We start from the raw sequence: 16,006 nt of genomic DNA on the forward strand, positions 1-16,006 counted from the left end.
AAGGCTCAGGTACGGTGCCTTCCTATGTGTCCATTTCCTTGTGTGTCCTATTGCCTAAAGGCCTGAGCTCGTGAGAAGCTGACTGCAGGAGTGGATTCCAGAGATCTACCTGTATCTTGCCACAGCCTGCTTCCTGGGGTCACTGGGGTCTGAGAGGTGACTCTGTTGTAATTCATAGCCAGTGACTGGTGGGAATGAAAAGATGAACTCTGTGCTAGAGGAAAGTAAGGAAACACTGAACCATTGGGAAGAAAATCCAGAAAATAAAAATAGGTTGGTGTTACAAAAGGTACAGAACACTGGAGCATCCATCAGGTATTTATTCATCAAATGCTCCTTGGGTGCAGGCTGCCTGGCAGTGCTCTCAGCTCCCTGGGATGTTATGGGGAGCAAAGCACCAGCTGGTGCTTTTGGAGCTGATAGCCCATCCAGAAGGAAGTGTCTCTGTTCTCTGCCTCAGTTTCTTCATTTGAGAACCAGAAACAACTTAGAGGGTTGCTACCCAGAACCAGTGTTAACGTCAAAAGTATAAAGACTTGTGGAGGCAGAAATATGCAACGTGGAACCAAGTTTTTTCTTTTTTCTTAAGAAAAAGAACATAAATGAAATAGTGAAATTTTCAGACCCAAAAATTAAAAAAAATTTAGGGTAACAATACACAAGACAAAAAGCAACAAAGCTAGGGAAATAAAGCAACAGTCAAAGGAGCCAAAGTGAAAAGACTAGGGTAGAGGTCAGATACAGACTATAAAACAAGGGTAGAATTCAATAAATGCAAAATGACCTACTGCAAAAGATGAATCAGCAATTGCCATGAGAAGCAGGCAGTGTGTCTGTGCCTTATTTATTTTTAAAGCCCCACTGCTAGCACAGATCAAACCTTCGGAAGTACTTGTGAAGATGAACAAATATGACACATGTGGCCAGAGGGGGCGGCGGTGGCCCTGCCACAGTGGGCTGATCGGAGGCTGGCCTTCTCCGCCTTTCTTCGGTGATGGTGATCTTTCATGTTTTTATTTATGCCTGCTACTTCCTACACTTTATTTTGGAAAACATTAAGATCCCTGGTAATGTGGCAGTTGGATGTGACAGTGTAATAGTGCTACTGATAAACAGCTGACTGACTTCTCACTGAGCACTTGATTTTTCTAATGTTAATTTGACTTTGCCCAAGAGAAGATTTCTGGAAACTCTTATAGCATCTAATTATATTTAAATTACCTCTTTATTTTAAAAATGTGGCACGTGCTTGTGTTTTAAAAATTGTAATAACACAGAAACATAAATGAATAAAAAGTAAAAGCCCCTCTCTCCCTGGACCTACTCCATATGGGTAGCTGCTATTAATAGTCCATTTCTTTTCCTTCTAGATATTATCTATGCCTAAAAATATGTATAAATGTGCATAATCTTATACAAATGCTATCATTCTAAACATACCATAACATACCATCTTGTGATTTGATTTATTAAATGTATCTGAGGTGCCATTCCATGTCAATATGTTTAGAGGGTTTTTTTTTTTTTTGCATTGATATACCATAATGAATTCCATTTTATAATAAATTTCATCATATTTCTATTAATGGGCATTTAGATTATCCCTTGTAGTTTTATAAAAAGACAAATTACTTAAGTAGAAATTTCCTTTCACCAGCAAATGGACGACTTGGATCCAACGCTAAGGGCATAATGTGCAAAGTACTCCAGATCTCAAAGAAAGAGATAGCAAGATGCTCTCAACAGTGGGGTTGGATGCTTCCCTCAGGGCCTCTTTACAAAGTGACCCACTTTTGCCAAGTTCATCCATCACCCTGGCCTATATGAGCAGAAGATTGGAGAGTCATTGTTGGTTAGGAATAGTGAAGTGAGTCCTTTTCTGCCCCTCCAAAGCCAGGTGACGGATTGTTCCAAGAGAATCATGGATAAAGATTCAGAATGCCTTTCCCAAGGAAGACTGTCTTCTGACTCCCAGTTGGAGGTTCGACATAGACAGTGGACTTGTGTGTGTGCCTTGGGGAAGGTGACCTGCATTGTCACAGCATGGTGGGGTGGAGAGATACAGGTATCCTGTGTGTGGACAGACAGTAGTGGACTTGTGTCATTTTGTAGCACCCCACCTGTTATGAGCTTAATTGTGCCCTCCTCTAAAATTCATATGTTGAAGTCCTAATCCCTGGTATTTGGAGATGGGGGTCTTGAAAGAGGTAATTAAGTTGAAATGAGATCATTAAGGATGGGACCCTAATCTGGTATAATCAATGCCCTTATAAGAAGAGGAGATTAGGGGCACCTTGATGGCTCAGTTGTTGAAATGACCGATTTCAGCTCAGGTCATGATCTCAGGGTTATTGGATTGAGTCCTGTGTTGGGCTTCATGCTCTGCACAGAGTCTGCTTCTCCCTCTTCCTCTGCTCTGTTCTCTATATTCTTATCATTGGAATAGCTGGTCAAAAGTTGTCTGCATTTAACATTTTGATAAATAACGCCCCAAACTCTACCTCAACTTAAATGCTTTATAGTCACACAATCATATTTGGGGGTGCCACTTGCACAAAACATTAAAACTTCACATTTTTAATTTTTAAAAGATTTTATTTATTTATTCACGAGAGACACAGAGAGAGGCAGAAACACAGGCAGAGGGAGAAGCAGGCTCCCTTTGGGGAGCCCCATGTGGGACTCGATCCCAGGACCCCGGGATCACACCCTGAGCCAAAGGCAGACACTCAACTGCTGAGCCACCCAGGCATCCCAAGCTTCACATTTTTAAAAATGTATACATATATCCAACTTTGAGAAATGAAATTTCATTCAAGTTGTTTTCACACAAGGGTCAGGAAGCTGTCGCCTCTGGGTCAAGTCCACAGTCTGCCACCTATTTTTGTACCTAAAGTTTTATGGGGACATAGCCACACTCCTTCACTTACATATCATTAGGGCTGCTTTTGCGCTACAGCAGAGTTGAGTAGTTGCCACAGGGACTGTAAGACCTGCAAAGCCTAACATATTTAGTATCTGGCCCTTTACAGAAAAACTTTGCTGAGCTCAGCTCTAGAGAAGTCAGGCTTAAATTTTCTACCACACCCTGTGGATCAGCAAATATAATCGCTTGAGCAGCAGTTAGAGGAGTATCTATGTAGGCTCCTATTCATATTTCTGGTGCCAGAGTCTGCACGCTCTTGAACATCTGAAAGGAAGGAAATAAAACCAAGTCAGTGCACCCATTACATTGCACTTTGGGGGAGAGAAAATCTTGTGGGGGGTGGCAGGGAGGTGCCCTCAGCCTCATCTCCACAAAGGATAAATTCCAGGTGATGCTGAGGTGGGGGGTGGGCAAGTTGTAAGGAGCCTGTACCCAGAATACCATCACTTGGCCATCTGTAGAAGCTGTTGCCCACCCTGCACTCAGGACTGGCTTCAATTCTGAAGACCAACAGTGGTCCACTTCTCCTCACTCTTCGGAAGAACTTCGAACTTGCCTAGCTACCCCCACCCTCAGTTGCTCCTAAAATCCAAGGGGAGTTTTATTTTATTTTATTTTATTTATTTATTTTATTTATTTTATTTTATTTTATTTTATTTATTTTATTTATTTTATTTTATTTTAGTTAGTGGCCACCTTTAATATGCTTTTTTGTTTTTTTTGGAGTTCAATTTGCCAACATATAGCATAACACCCAGTGCTCATCCCATCAAGTGCCCCCCTCAGTGCCCGTCACCCAGTCACCCCCACCCCCGACCCACCTCCCTTTCTACCCCCTTGTTTGTTTCCCAGAGTTGAGTCTCTCATGTTCTGTCTCCCTCTCTGATATTTCCCACTCATTTTCTCTCCTTTTCCCTTTATTCCCTTTCACTATTTTTTATATTCCCCAAATGAATGAAACCATATAATGTTTGTCCTTCTCCGATTGACTTATTTCACTCAGCATAATACCCTCCAGTTCCATCCACGTCTAAGCAAATGGTGGGTATTTGTTGTTTCTAATGGCTGAGTAATTTCCATTGTATACATAGACCACATCTTCTTTATCCATTCATCTTTCGATGGACACTGAGGCTCCTTCCACAGTTTGGCTATTGTGGACATTGCTGCTAAAAACATCGGGGTGCAGGTGTCCCGGCATTTCATTGCATCTGTATCTTTGGGGTAAATCCCAGGAATGCAATTGCTGGGTCATAGGGCAGGTCTATTTTTAACTCTTTGAGGAACCTCCACACAGTTTTCCAGAGTGGCTGCACCAGTTCACATTCCCACCAACAGTGCGAGAGGGTTCCCCTTTCTCCACATTCTCTCCAACATTTGTTGTTTCCTGCCTTGTTAATTTTCCCCATTCTCACTGGGGTGAGGTGGTATCTCATTGTGGTTTTGATTTGTATTTCCCTGATGGCAAGTGATGCAGAGCATTTTCTCATATGCATGTTGGCCATGTCTATGTCTTCCTCTGTGAGATTTCTGTTCATGTCTTTTGCCCATTTCATGATTGGATTGTTTGTTTCTTTGCTGTTGAGTTTAATAAGTTCTTTATAGATCTTGGATACTAGTCCTTTATCTGATACGTCATTTGCAGATATCTTCTCCCATTCTGTAGGTTGTCTTTTAGTTTTGTTGACTATTTCTTTTGCTGTGCAGAAGCTTCTTATCTTGATGAAGTCCCAATAGGTCATTTTTGCTTTTGTTTCTCTTGCCTTCATAGATGTGTCTTGCAAGAAGTTACTGTGGCCAAGTTCAAAAAGGGTGTTGCCTGTGTTCTCCTCTAGGATTTTGATGGACTCTTGTCTCACATTTAGATCTTTCATCCATTTTGAGTTTATCTTTGTGTATGGTGCAAGAGAGTGGTCTAGTTTCATTCTTCTGCATGTGGATGTCCAATTTTCCCAGCACCATTTATTGAAGAGACTGTCTTTCTTCCAATGGATAGTCTTTCCTCCTTTATCGAATATTAGTTGACCATAAAGTTCAGGGTCCACTTCTGGATTCTCTATTCTGTTCCACTGATCTATGTGTCTGTTTTTGTGCCAGTACCACACTGTCTTGACATCACAAGTTTTGTAGTACAACCTGAAATCTGGCATTGTGATGCCCCCAGCTATGGTTTTCTTTTTTAAAATTCCCCTGGCTATTCGGGGTCTTTTCTGATTCCACACAAATCTTAAGATAATTTGTTCCAACTCTCTGAAGAAAGTCCATGGTATTTTGATAGGGATTGCATTGAATGTGTAAATTGCCCTAGGTAGCATTGACATTTTCACAATATTAATTCTTCCAATCCTTGAGCATGGAATATTTTTCCATCTCTTTGTGTCTTCCTCAATTTCTTTCAGAAGTGTTCTGTAGTTTTTAGGGTATAGATCCTTTACCTCTTTGGTTAGGTTTATTCCTAGGTATCTTATGCTTTCGGGTGCAATCGTAAATGAGATTGACTCCTTAATTTCTCTTTCTTTAGTCTCATTGTTAGTGTATATCGCTGAGGTAGAGGGCACAGTAAACTCTAAACCAGGTGAACTTTACTTCCTGGTGTTAGAGCCATTGCTTCTCTGGTATATCATTTCTGTAAGAGTCAGCTAACATCTCTAAATTCTGTTTTGAAGAAAGTTTAACTTGTTGACAAAAAGGATTTGTCAGTAGAGCCTTTTGATGATCAAGTTCCAATATGGAGTGAGATGTTGTGAGGAGCATTTTACCAGAAGAGGGGAGCATCTGCATATCTAAATAAGGCATTTATTCAATAGGTATTTCTTCACCCCACTCTGCTAAGCACTACATGGAGCTTTGTGTGCCACATAATGTAATCTTTCCAACAACACACAAGTGACTGATATGTATGAAGGTCTTAGAAAACACAAGAAGAGAGTATGGCGTCTACCCCACAAACCAGAGGTAGAATTCTTCATGCATCTCTCTTCCCAGCCAGTGATTGAATTATTATCTGAAAGGCAAATGGTTGAAATGATATTATGGCCTCCTTCTATTTCTGCTCAGTGTTCCTCAAACTTTTAGTGCCCGTAAGATTTGTTGTAAAAGATTTTATACACAAAGGATTTTAAGCACCTATGTTATAATTTAGGGAACAATTCAAGAACTTACCTAAAGGTCATTTGGACTACACGTAATCCTTGCTACCTGCAGAGTTTTAGAATCTGACCCTGAGTAAGGATACTGCATTGTCTCCTGCTCCTCTTAGAACCTGAGAACAGATGGCATGGTTTATGGGTTTTTGCAAAATCCCCAGAGAGGTTGGTATCTGGGCAAATGCCCAGTGCTTGTCTCCTTTACTTTGTCATCTACTTTCCCTGTCATCACCCCTTATCTGCCCCAGCTGGCTGGCTTCTAGGGGTCACAGCACTTATCTGCTTTAGGGCAAGGAAGCCCAGCCGACCAGCTTGTTTTTGCCAAGAGCTTCATTTTATGGGCTCAACCTTAGTTTCCTATTGGGGAACCTAAGCTCCCACCCTTTCCTTGGGATCGGCTTGATTCAGCGGAGTGTGAAACCCAGTGCAGCCCCTGGCTTGCCTCCCACGTGAGTGATTTTGTAAGTTGCCGAGGGTTCACAGAGTGGCATGGAACTCTTACCTTAAACTGTGCAGCCTGTTTATCAGACAAGAATCCCAAAAGGCAGTCCTCCAACTGTGGGTCTTTCAAAGGCTAATTTATGTACTTCACAAAGGAAGGCAGGCACCTCCTAAAAAGTTTTGTTTGGTTTTCTTTTTATTGCCATTTCTAGAGAAAGCAACTTTACCAGTCCAGTAGATCTTATTAGACTAGGAGGAAGCCAGGAGAATTTTAAGAACTCTGGCATCAAGGAACTTTCTCTTTATGTAATCATTTTTCCAAAATATATCAGCATAACCATCTGATATTTTCCTAAAGAACAATTAAGACTTTAACCTGCTACTCTACCTCCACAGAGCCATATCTTTTAAGTGGCAAATCTTGTAAGAATGATTATTTTCAAAAGAATTGCTGCTTACTTCTAGGAATACATGCCTGTCGGGAAGCATTATTATCTAGAAATCCTGGATGTGTGTGTGTGTGTGTGTGTGTGTGTGTGTGTGCCAAGTCTTGGTTCACTGCTCTTTTCCTTTAAAAAGAACCTGATTTCAGGCAAGGCTAATCCTATAACAATTAAATCCTTCTAGATTCATAAATACTGGAAGGATATAAAATGTAGAATGGGCTTACTTTTGTACGTGGTCTAAAAGGTGCATTTAATTATGTACCAAAAGTTTTGTGTTTGTGGTCCTTCACTAGATGGTGTCTTGACTGCCATGGTGCTGCTTGCTGGCTGTGTTTTGAAGAAGCACAGAGCACCAAAAACTCAAAATCAACACATGCACATGGAATCCATTTTCAAATTGGAGAATCCATTTATGACACTGTTCCTCCACTTAATGATGTTCATGTCATGAGAGGTGGTACCCAGATTTAATACAAATAGCGTTGAATCACATAAAAGCATGGTTCTTTTTCTGACTTCCTTGGGTTGAGTTGAGCTCAGCTAATTCAGTACATTTTCTTTCCTTTTTTAAGATTTTATTTATTTATTTGAGAGAGAGATAGCAACAGAGATAATGAGAGAGAGTATGAGCAGAGATGGGGGTTAGGGAGAGTACCATTGGGGAGAGAGGGGGAGGGAGAAGCAGACTCCCAATTAAGCGGGGAGCCCAACATGGGGCTTGATCCCAGGACCCTGGGATCTTGACCTGAGCAGAAGGCAGATGCTTAACCCACTTAACCACCCAGACGCCCCCATTTTATTTTCTAATATCTGAATTCAAAACTGTTTATTTTTCTCTAGGAATTTCTTTAACTGCCTTCACAAATTTTGATTCATAGAGCTTTATTGTCAATTGCTTACAAATATCTTCCTCAATTTCCAAATTGTCTTTTCATAATTGATTTTAAACATATGTCCCTGAAGTCAGAGATTATGGTACATGTGATATAGACTTCCATTATTTTATGAGACATTCTATATAGTCCATTTTCATAAGTTTGAAAAATATGGTGTATTTTTTTATTGAGGGCAGATCCACCCATTAGCTCAAGCTATATTATTACATTCTTCAGATGTATCTTTATGCATTTTTTCAGATTGATTTATAAATTCTTGAGAAGTATATTTAAATTTTCCCTCATAAAATTAATTTTTCCTTATAATTTATATGAAATTTTTATTTCATTTTTGGGCTATGTTCTTGAGAGCATGTAGGATCTGGATTATCATTACATATTCTGAAAAGTTATTTCTTTTATCATGGAATAATAACTTTTTTAAGGCTTAAGAATGCTTTCTGCCCAAAATCTATCTTGTTTGATATTAATATTGTGATGCTTGCCTTCCTGTGGTTAATATTTTTTTTATTTTTTTACTGTTACTTTATTGTCAACACTACTGCATTATTATTTTTAGATGTTCCTTTTAAAAGCAGCACAGCCACTCAGAGTAAGAGACACTACAAGGTATGATGAACAACCCCAAATCTCAGTGTTTTCAAACAACAAAGGTTTAAAAATTATTTATTCTTTAACCATTACAATTTCTTTCATACTGTTCCTTTTTTGGATGCCGGGGGCACTTTTATTGCTAATTCTTCTCTCTGCTGCATCTGATGGCAATCCCTCATAATGTTTTTTCCCTAGTGTAGTTTAGAGTTTGAGTTTTTTGGCTTTTTGGTGTGAGGTCATCTTTCAGTGGGTTTTTTCCTTCTCCTAAGTGAATTTCCAGTGAATCCTAGATTGTAAAAGTAACACTACCAAATGGTTTCACACTTGATTCTTCTGGAAGCCTAGGGCTCTAGGCCTTCAATGATCCTAGATGAATTTTAATTTGAATCTGTTGACTTGGGTTCCCTACATCATTCAGGTAATATAAATGGAAACAGGCTTGACATACAAAGAGTGTCTCTAATTCTCATAGGTTACTCTTCATATTCCACCCAAGATCCCAGGCAGACTTGCTTTTCAAAGCCAGAGACTAGAGATCCTTCTCATCCTCTTTTCATTAAGGGAGTACTTCTTAAGATCCACTGCCTTCTTCAGAAGTTCTGGTCTAGGCCTTTCTTCCAACACAGGAGTCAGTCACTTCTGTGGAGTCCTAATGCCCGTGTCTAATCCAAACTCCTGTGGGCTACTTTTGCATCAGCTTCCTGGAGTCACACTGTTTCTGGCACCTGGAGATTTCCTTTGGTTTCTTTCAAGTTTGGAAATATATTAATTACTTTTTGGGTGCTTTATTTTATATAGCATTTCTTTGTATTTATAATGATACATTACATTATACATTATTAATATAATATATATAATATATATTATATATATTATATATATAATAATATATAGATAATAATGTATACATTATTACATTACACTTTGCCAGACATTTTCAAATTTTTTTTTAGCAAAGAGAGACAGTCTCAGAGTCAGAGCCCAAGTGTTTCTTCCTTGAATTTAATAGCATTGTTTTATTTCATTATATTTAATTTATGTGACTTTTTTAGGCGAGTGCTTTTACATTACCATCCATATAGGTGATGCACATCTTCTTTTCAAAATAAGTCTAATTAACTAAAATAAGTCAATTTATTTTTTTTTTAATTTTTACTTATTTATGATAGTCACACAGAGAGAGAGAGAGAGAGAGAGGCAGAGACATAGGCAGAGGGAGAAGCAGGCTCCATGCACCGGGAGCCCGACGTGGGATTCGATCCCGGGTCTCCAGGATTGTGCCCTGGGCCAAAGGCAGGCGCTAAACCGCTGTGCTACCCAGGGATCCCAAATAAGTCAAGTTAAAGAAAAACATTAAGTAAATTAACAGGTGCTAGATGGAAAAAACATAAAGATGGTATATAAATACACAAGTTTATAAAAATACTTGAAAGCATTTGATGCCCTTCTGAGCTTTTTGTTCTCATGTTTTTTAAATGCTCTTCCTGCCTTAGTAACCCAGACAAGATGTGTACCATTAACATTAACCTAGGTTGAGAATGTGGGAAATGGGTTTCCTAAATTAGAGCAGAATATGAGTCAGATATTCCCTTCAAAACAAATAGTAAAGGCCGGCTGTACTCATCAGAATAGGTTGGATTAGGATGTGCTAACAGAGAAACTCAACATTTTAGGGGCAAAACACAACAAAAGTTCCTCTCTTCTTACGTATTCAATGAGCTTTAGCATGGGCCTCCACTTGGCCACAGCTTGATTGAGCCTACAACTCAACCACCAAGGCAGGGAGCAGCCCCTGGCACCCACACACTTGCTCTTACCTAATTCTTCTGCCCAAATGTGACACTACACCCGCCACTTCCACTCTCATTTCATCTGTCCAAGTAAATCACCTGACTACCGATATTTTAAAGGAAAGCAGGAAAGTACAATTTTACCATGTGACTAGAAGGCCAAGAGCCAAAAACAGTTGGTGAAGATCAAGAATGGTGATGAAACCATTCAGCAAACAACCAGTTCTGGATCTGTCCTTTAGATGGAGACATGGAGCTAAGCAAATGCTTGGAAGGTCAGCCATGGAAGAGTCTGATTTGTATTTCACAATTCCCTCAGCCTCTTTGGTAGCTCCATCCTGTATACAGAAAACTCCCAGATTAAATAGTGGCTTTGGATGGATAAGGTAAAATATTTGTCTTCACACTGGACTGATTTATTACCGAATAGATCCCGAGAGGTTTACATTATTGATCATAAAACTTCATCTTGTTCAATTGCCAACAACCCCGGTTGGCCATGTCATTTCTATAAATATTTACAGACCCACAGCATGAATGTGGCTGAAGTATTTACAGTGAACACAACAACTTGTGTTTCTTTCAGGTTTGCCTCTTAGCTATTTTGGTTCAGCTTTCCCTCTCTGTCCCTGTGGGTTTCCTAAAATGTCCCTAAGGCCTTCTGTAATGTCCATAGTTTGTGAGCGTCCCTCTTCTCTGGTCACCCCTGACCACAACCTTCAGCTTTCCTTCCCCCTTGCATGCCACCACTGACTTTCCAGCACCTTCTTAGCAGGATCTCTGCTCTCTGTTGGAGAAAAGGATTGGGAGAAAAAGGCTGTATTCACCTAATGTCAGTGAGTTCAGGAGCACTTATAGGCTCTATGGAGATTCATGCCATCCTGAAATTTTCTCTTACCTGGCCTAATACCCAAAGTGTAGTAACCCTCATTATATTTTGTCCAATCATGACACATACTTCAATTAAGTCCCTAATCCTGGTACTATGTCTAAGATGAGGGAATGTAATACTTTAAGCTTAGCCAATGCTTTATAATTTATGGAGTGCTCGCAGCTCACATGTGTATTATATTAATCCCCCACAGTCACTGTGATATTAGGTATTTATTATCTCTGTTTAAAATCACCAATGTGGTTGGATAATTTTCTTGGGGTTAATCAGTTTGTCAGTATAGCATAGAATTATAACCCAGAACTATAACCTCATATCTAGGACTCATTCAATTATTTCATGATGTTACCCATAATTTACAAACAGTAACAAAAACTATGAATCTTTTTTTCTTTAATTGAGGTATAATTGACACACAATGTTATATTAGTTTCAGGTATGCAGCATAGTGTTTCAACACTTCTATAAGTTTAGCTGCCATCTCTCACCATACAATGCTATTACAATACCACTACATTCCCTGTGCTGTACCTTTCATCCCCGTGACTTACTCTTTCCATAGCTGGAAACCCTGTCTCCTACTCCCCTTCACCCATTTTGCCCATCCCCCACTGCCTCCCCTCTAGCAACCTCCACTTTGTTCACTGTATTTGTGGATCTGTTTCTGCTTTTTGTTTGTTTGTTTTGTTTTTAAGATTCCACATGCAAGTGAAATCATATGGTATTTATTTTTCGCTGGCTGATTTCACTTCGCATCATCCATCCATCCATGTTGTCTCTCATAAAATGTACAAAAATTTGAGATTGTTCCTATCTATTTTAAAGCTCTCATATTTATTTTTGAGCTAAGGCTAGCACCCTTATGTGCTCTGTGAAGTAGGTATAGCTATGATGTCTTTTTTTTTTTAAGGTTGATTCATAAAGGACTGGAGTAATGTCAAGCTCGGTAATTCAACTCAACACATATTTATTGGGTATTGACCTCTACCAGGTGCTGGAGACATAATAGTAGAAACAGAGATGGTTCCTGTCCTCATGAAACTTCAAGGCTAGTACAGCAGGCAGTTAGAATATGACAAAAAGAACTGAGATAATAATGGTTAACTTCCTTTTCCTTTGTTATTTTTAGGCATCACACATTCTCCCTTTTATTGGTGTGGAAACTGAGGCACAGAAAGATTAGGTAACTTGCCATATGACACACAGTGAGTGATAGAACTAAGATTGGAATCCAGCCACTCTTAAATAGCAATTTGCTACTTTGTAGGTACTGTAGGGTGTATGTCAAGGAGAATACATACAGATCACTTCACATGACAAGGAATCATTATAAGAAAATCTGAAAAGCTGCAGCATCATGGAAAACCTTCCCTCTGGATCCTAGGACTTTCAAACCTGGGGCCTAGCACAGGTTTTCTCTTTGTTCACCACCCCTCCTCTATTGCTGGATAATTTGATTTGCTGCCCCCCCCCCCCCCCCCCCAGTATGCTGTCTCTGACATCACTTCTGTTGTTCCTACCAGTACCTTATTGTCTTTGAAACACACCAACCTCTCACTCACTGTCTTTCTGCCAGGGTGTAGGATTCATTTTAGAGAACACTAAATAAATGAGGATCGATGCCTCAGCAAGTGTATGGGGAATGAAACTCCCTGAGGTTATGTTTTTGAAGGGCTGTTTGGGGTTGGTTGTAACAACGCAGTCATTCACTTCTTTTAGGGAACATCCCATCTCCACAAGAATGGGGCTCCTCTGTTCTTTTCCTCTATATCCTCAGCACAGAGTAGGTATTCACTACCTACTTGTCAAATAAATGAAACACTACATCTCACTAGGGACAAAGAATTTTGTTTTAATCCTAATGCTTTGCTGACAATTAGGGCTTTGACTTGGATCCCGGAGATCGATCATCCAGGTAAACAAATTCCAAATTTGGTAGACTTAGATTCAAGTGAAGAAAAATGGCAATAACAGGGAGGGAAAGATTAAATTTAGAACACTAACACAAAGGTTTATCATGCTTAAATTTAGATCAGTGCCTACATCACAAGGACTCACCCTAGATGAATGAAATTACATGGAAGACATGTTTTTCTGTTAAGAAGAAAAATATGTTCTCATGATAATTGAGGATGTCTGAACAAGGGACAGGAGGTAAAAATAGGTCAAGGGGAATTTACCGAGATCAGTGGTCAGCTTCCTATGAGAGCATATACATTTGTCACAGTTTTCTCCAGTATTTTCTATTCCCCTACACTTGACTTGCTAGTACTGGACTCAGTACTGTTTAGAGAGAAGAGATGGTAGCTCATGACCCAAAACTGTCTTCACCAACATATATTCATAATGAATCTTTAAATATTCAGAGAAAGGGCAGCCTGAGTGGGTCAGCAGTTTAGCACCGCCCTCGGCCCAGGGCATGATCCTGAAGACCTGGGATCGGGTCCCATATCGGGCTCCCTGCATGGAGCCTGCTTCTCCCTCTGCCTGTGTCTCTACCTCTCTGTCTCCCTGTGTCTCATGAATAAATAAATAAAATCTTTTTAAAAAATCAGAGAAGGATAGGAAATAACATCAGTTGGTACCTTCTCAGGAATGTTAGGCATTTTACATTTATTGCTTAATTTTTCAGCAACTCAATGAGGTAGATGGTGTATCTCTGTTTCACTGATAGAGACCAACAAAGTATATACTTTCCTCTGCTGACAGCAATTTAATATGCTCAAATTTACACAGAGGAAGAATTATATACGAAGTCAGGTCTGTCTTTACTCCAAAGCAAGTATGTTGCCTCTCATTTTGAAAAATTATTATTAAATACCCAACATAAGTATATTTTATTAGTTATTTGCTTTTCCCCTTGGTGTGTGGTTTCTTATGTGAGCTAGTAGGAGAAATGGCTTTCTGTGTACACAGAGCAAGACTGGTACCCATGGTTCTTATTCCCAGGAACTGCAGAAAGTCTTTATTCTAAGTGGGGCCACTTCGGATAGATTTAGTATACATACTTGGTCTATTCCAAGCAGGTTGAAAATGTGATCCTGGAATCTCTGGGTTGCCTTTTAAGAGAAAATTAAAAGAGAAAGTGAAAATTAAATCCCACACAATTTTTTACACTCTCTGCTTCGCTTTTTTTTCAGACTGCCATCAGAGGATGTAGGCATGGACATCTCCTTTGAGGAGGGAATGCCAAGCCCCAGTGCTGCAGACATGAGGCCCGGTGAGAGGAGCGTGTGTTCATTTCCTTCAGTGCTAGTCTGTATCCAGACCTTGTCATTATTCAGTGAGAGAACCATTTCCTATGCATCCAACTCGTGATTTCAGTGATAAAAATGAAGAGGAAAAACAAAATATGTGTGAGGAGGGTGTTAGGCTACATTTGGTAGCCTACAATTTCAGAGTTGACATGAACACTGATGCTCACTTGTGTGGGCCACCTTTGACCTCCTGGACCACTGCTGTAATTGCCAGTGTGTTTAGTTCCCGTGATAAGTGGCTACCATATGTCAGAATACCCAATTCTAACTAACATCTAAGTTCCCCAGATTTGTACGTCAGTGTGAGAATATTTAAAATTAAAAAGGCTCAGTATCCTGGTTATTCAAACGAACAAACAAAAACTCTACATGCCACAGATCTCCAGCTCAAGGCACACACAAAAAGAATTTTAAATTTCCAGGTGCATCATACTCTCACTTTGTGCTAATATCACTCCTGTGCACTGTACAGCTTTAGGATCATGACACAATCCTGAACCCTAATGTTATCAGCCAAACCCAGAATGGAGCAGAAGAGAGTGGGTTATTTATCTATCTACCTATCTATCTATCTATCTATCTATCTATCTATCTATCTATCTTTCTGTAAAGTACGTTTTTCAAGCTACTAGTCATGTGACATAATTATTCATAATTATTCTTACCACTGTATGCCTACATTACTCTTAAAGTTTCACAATGTACAAGTTGTGAATGTACAGGTATTAAGGCTATGGTTATCCTATATGGTACTAGTCTGCTACATGTGGCTATTTAAATTGATTAAAATTTAAAACAAACTTGAAAAGCTCAGTTCTTCATTTGTACTAGCTTCATTTCAAGTGCTCAACAACTACACAGAAGGTTTCTATCATCTCGAAAATCTCTTTTGAACAGCACTGCTCTGAGAATTCATGTAACATAGAAATCCAATGTTTATCAAACTTATTGGTCAATGGAAAGTTTTTCAGGTATAATACATAAAAATATTACATGGAACACAGTTTTGGTGATGTTCTATATGGAGAAAAAAATTTAGTGACAAAGAAACAGAGTCACTTTCCTTAGAACAAGACCAGAGTTAGAATTCTAGAATTGAGGAATATACTAGATGGCCTTTCAAAAATTTTGTGATAGGAATCCTGAAAATTTCTATTTTTAGGTTAACTCTCTACCATTGTTGAGGTGGGACTGACTTGGTTAAAAATGACTTCTGCAGCTGTGGTTCTGTTAAGTGAAAATCACAGGAGAAGCAAGATGCATATTGTATTGAGAGGGTGGCAGCTAATTCCATGAACCTTAACATGTGAAGACTATCACTTATGGTACAGGAACTAATGTTAAGAAATATTGCCATAAAAGGTAGTGACCACTTAAGCAAATATCTCAGTTTTATTTTTAAAAAAGAAATAGAATGCCAAAGAAAGGTCACTACAGATCATTCATAGAGTTGGCAGGACCTGGCAAAGAGGTATTTTGGGAGTGCCCATGAACATAATAGAAAAAGTTCTTACCCTTCATTCCATAGAAATGATGTCTGCAAGAACCATTATGAGATCTATGTATGCTTAGCTGTTTTTCTTATGCATCATAGAGATTCAGTTCATTGTTAAATCAG

General features: G+C 39.2%; 1 protein-coding gene across 5 annotated transcripts in view; it reads left to right on the forward strand.

The window, feature by feature from the left end:
- Nucleotides 1-16,006, forward strand: part of PRUNE2 (prune homolog 2 with BCH domain) — a 256,830-nt gene that overhangs the window by 202,167 nt on the left and 38,657 nt on the right. For all 5 annotated transcript variants that reach the window (XM_049091882.1, XM_035712438.2, XM_049091877.1 and 2 more), the window contains exon 10: nucleotides 14,272-14,351. In XM_049091882.1, the coding sequence (XP_048947839.1) occupies nucleotides 14,272-14,351 (80 nt within the window). The remainder of the gene's footprint in view (nucleotides 1-14,271; nucleotides 14,352-16,006) is intronic.

Source organism: Canis lupus, chromosome 1, assembly GCF_003254725.2.
Source record: "Canis lupus dingo isolate Sandy chromosome 1, ASM325472v2, whole genome shotgun sequence".
NCBI classification, from domain to species: Eukaryota; Metazoa; Chordata; class Mammalia; order Carnivora; family Canidae; genus Canis; species Canis lupus.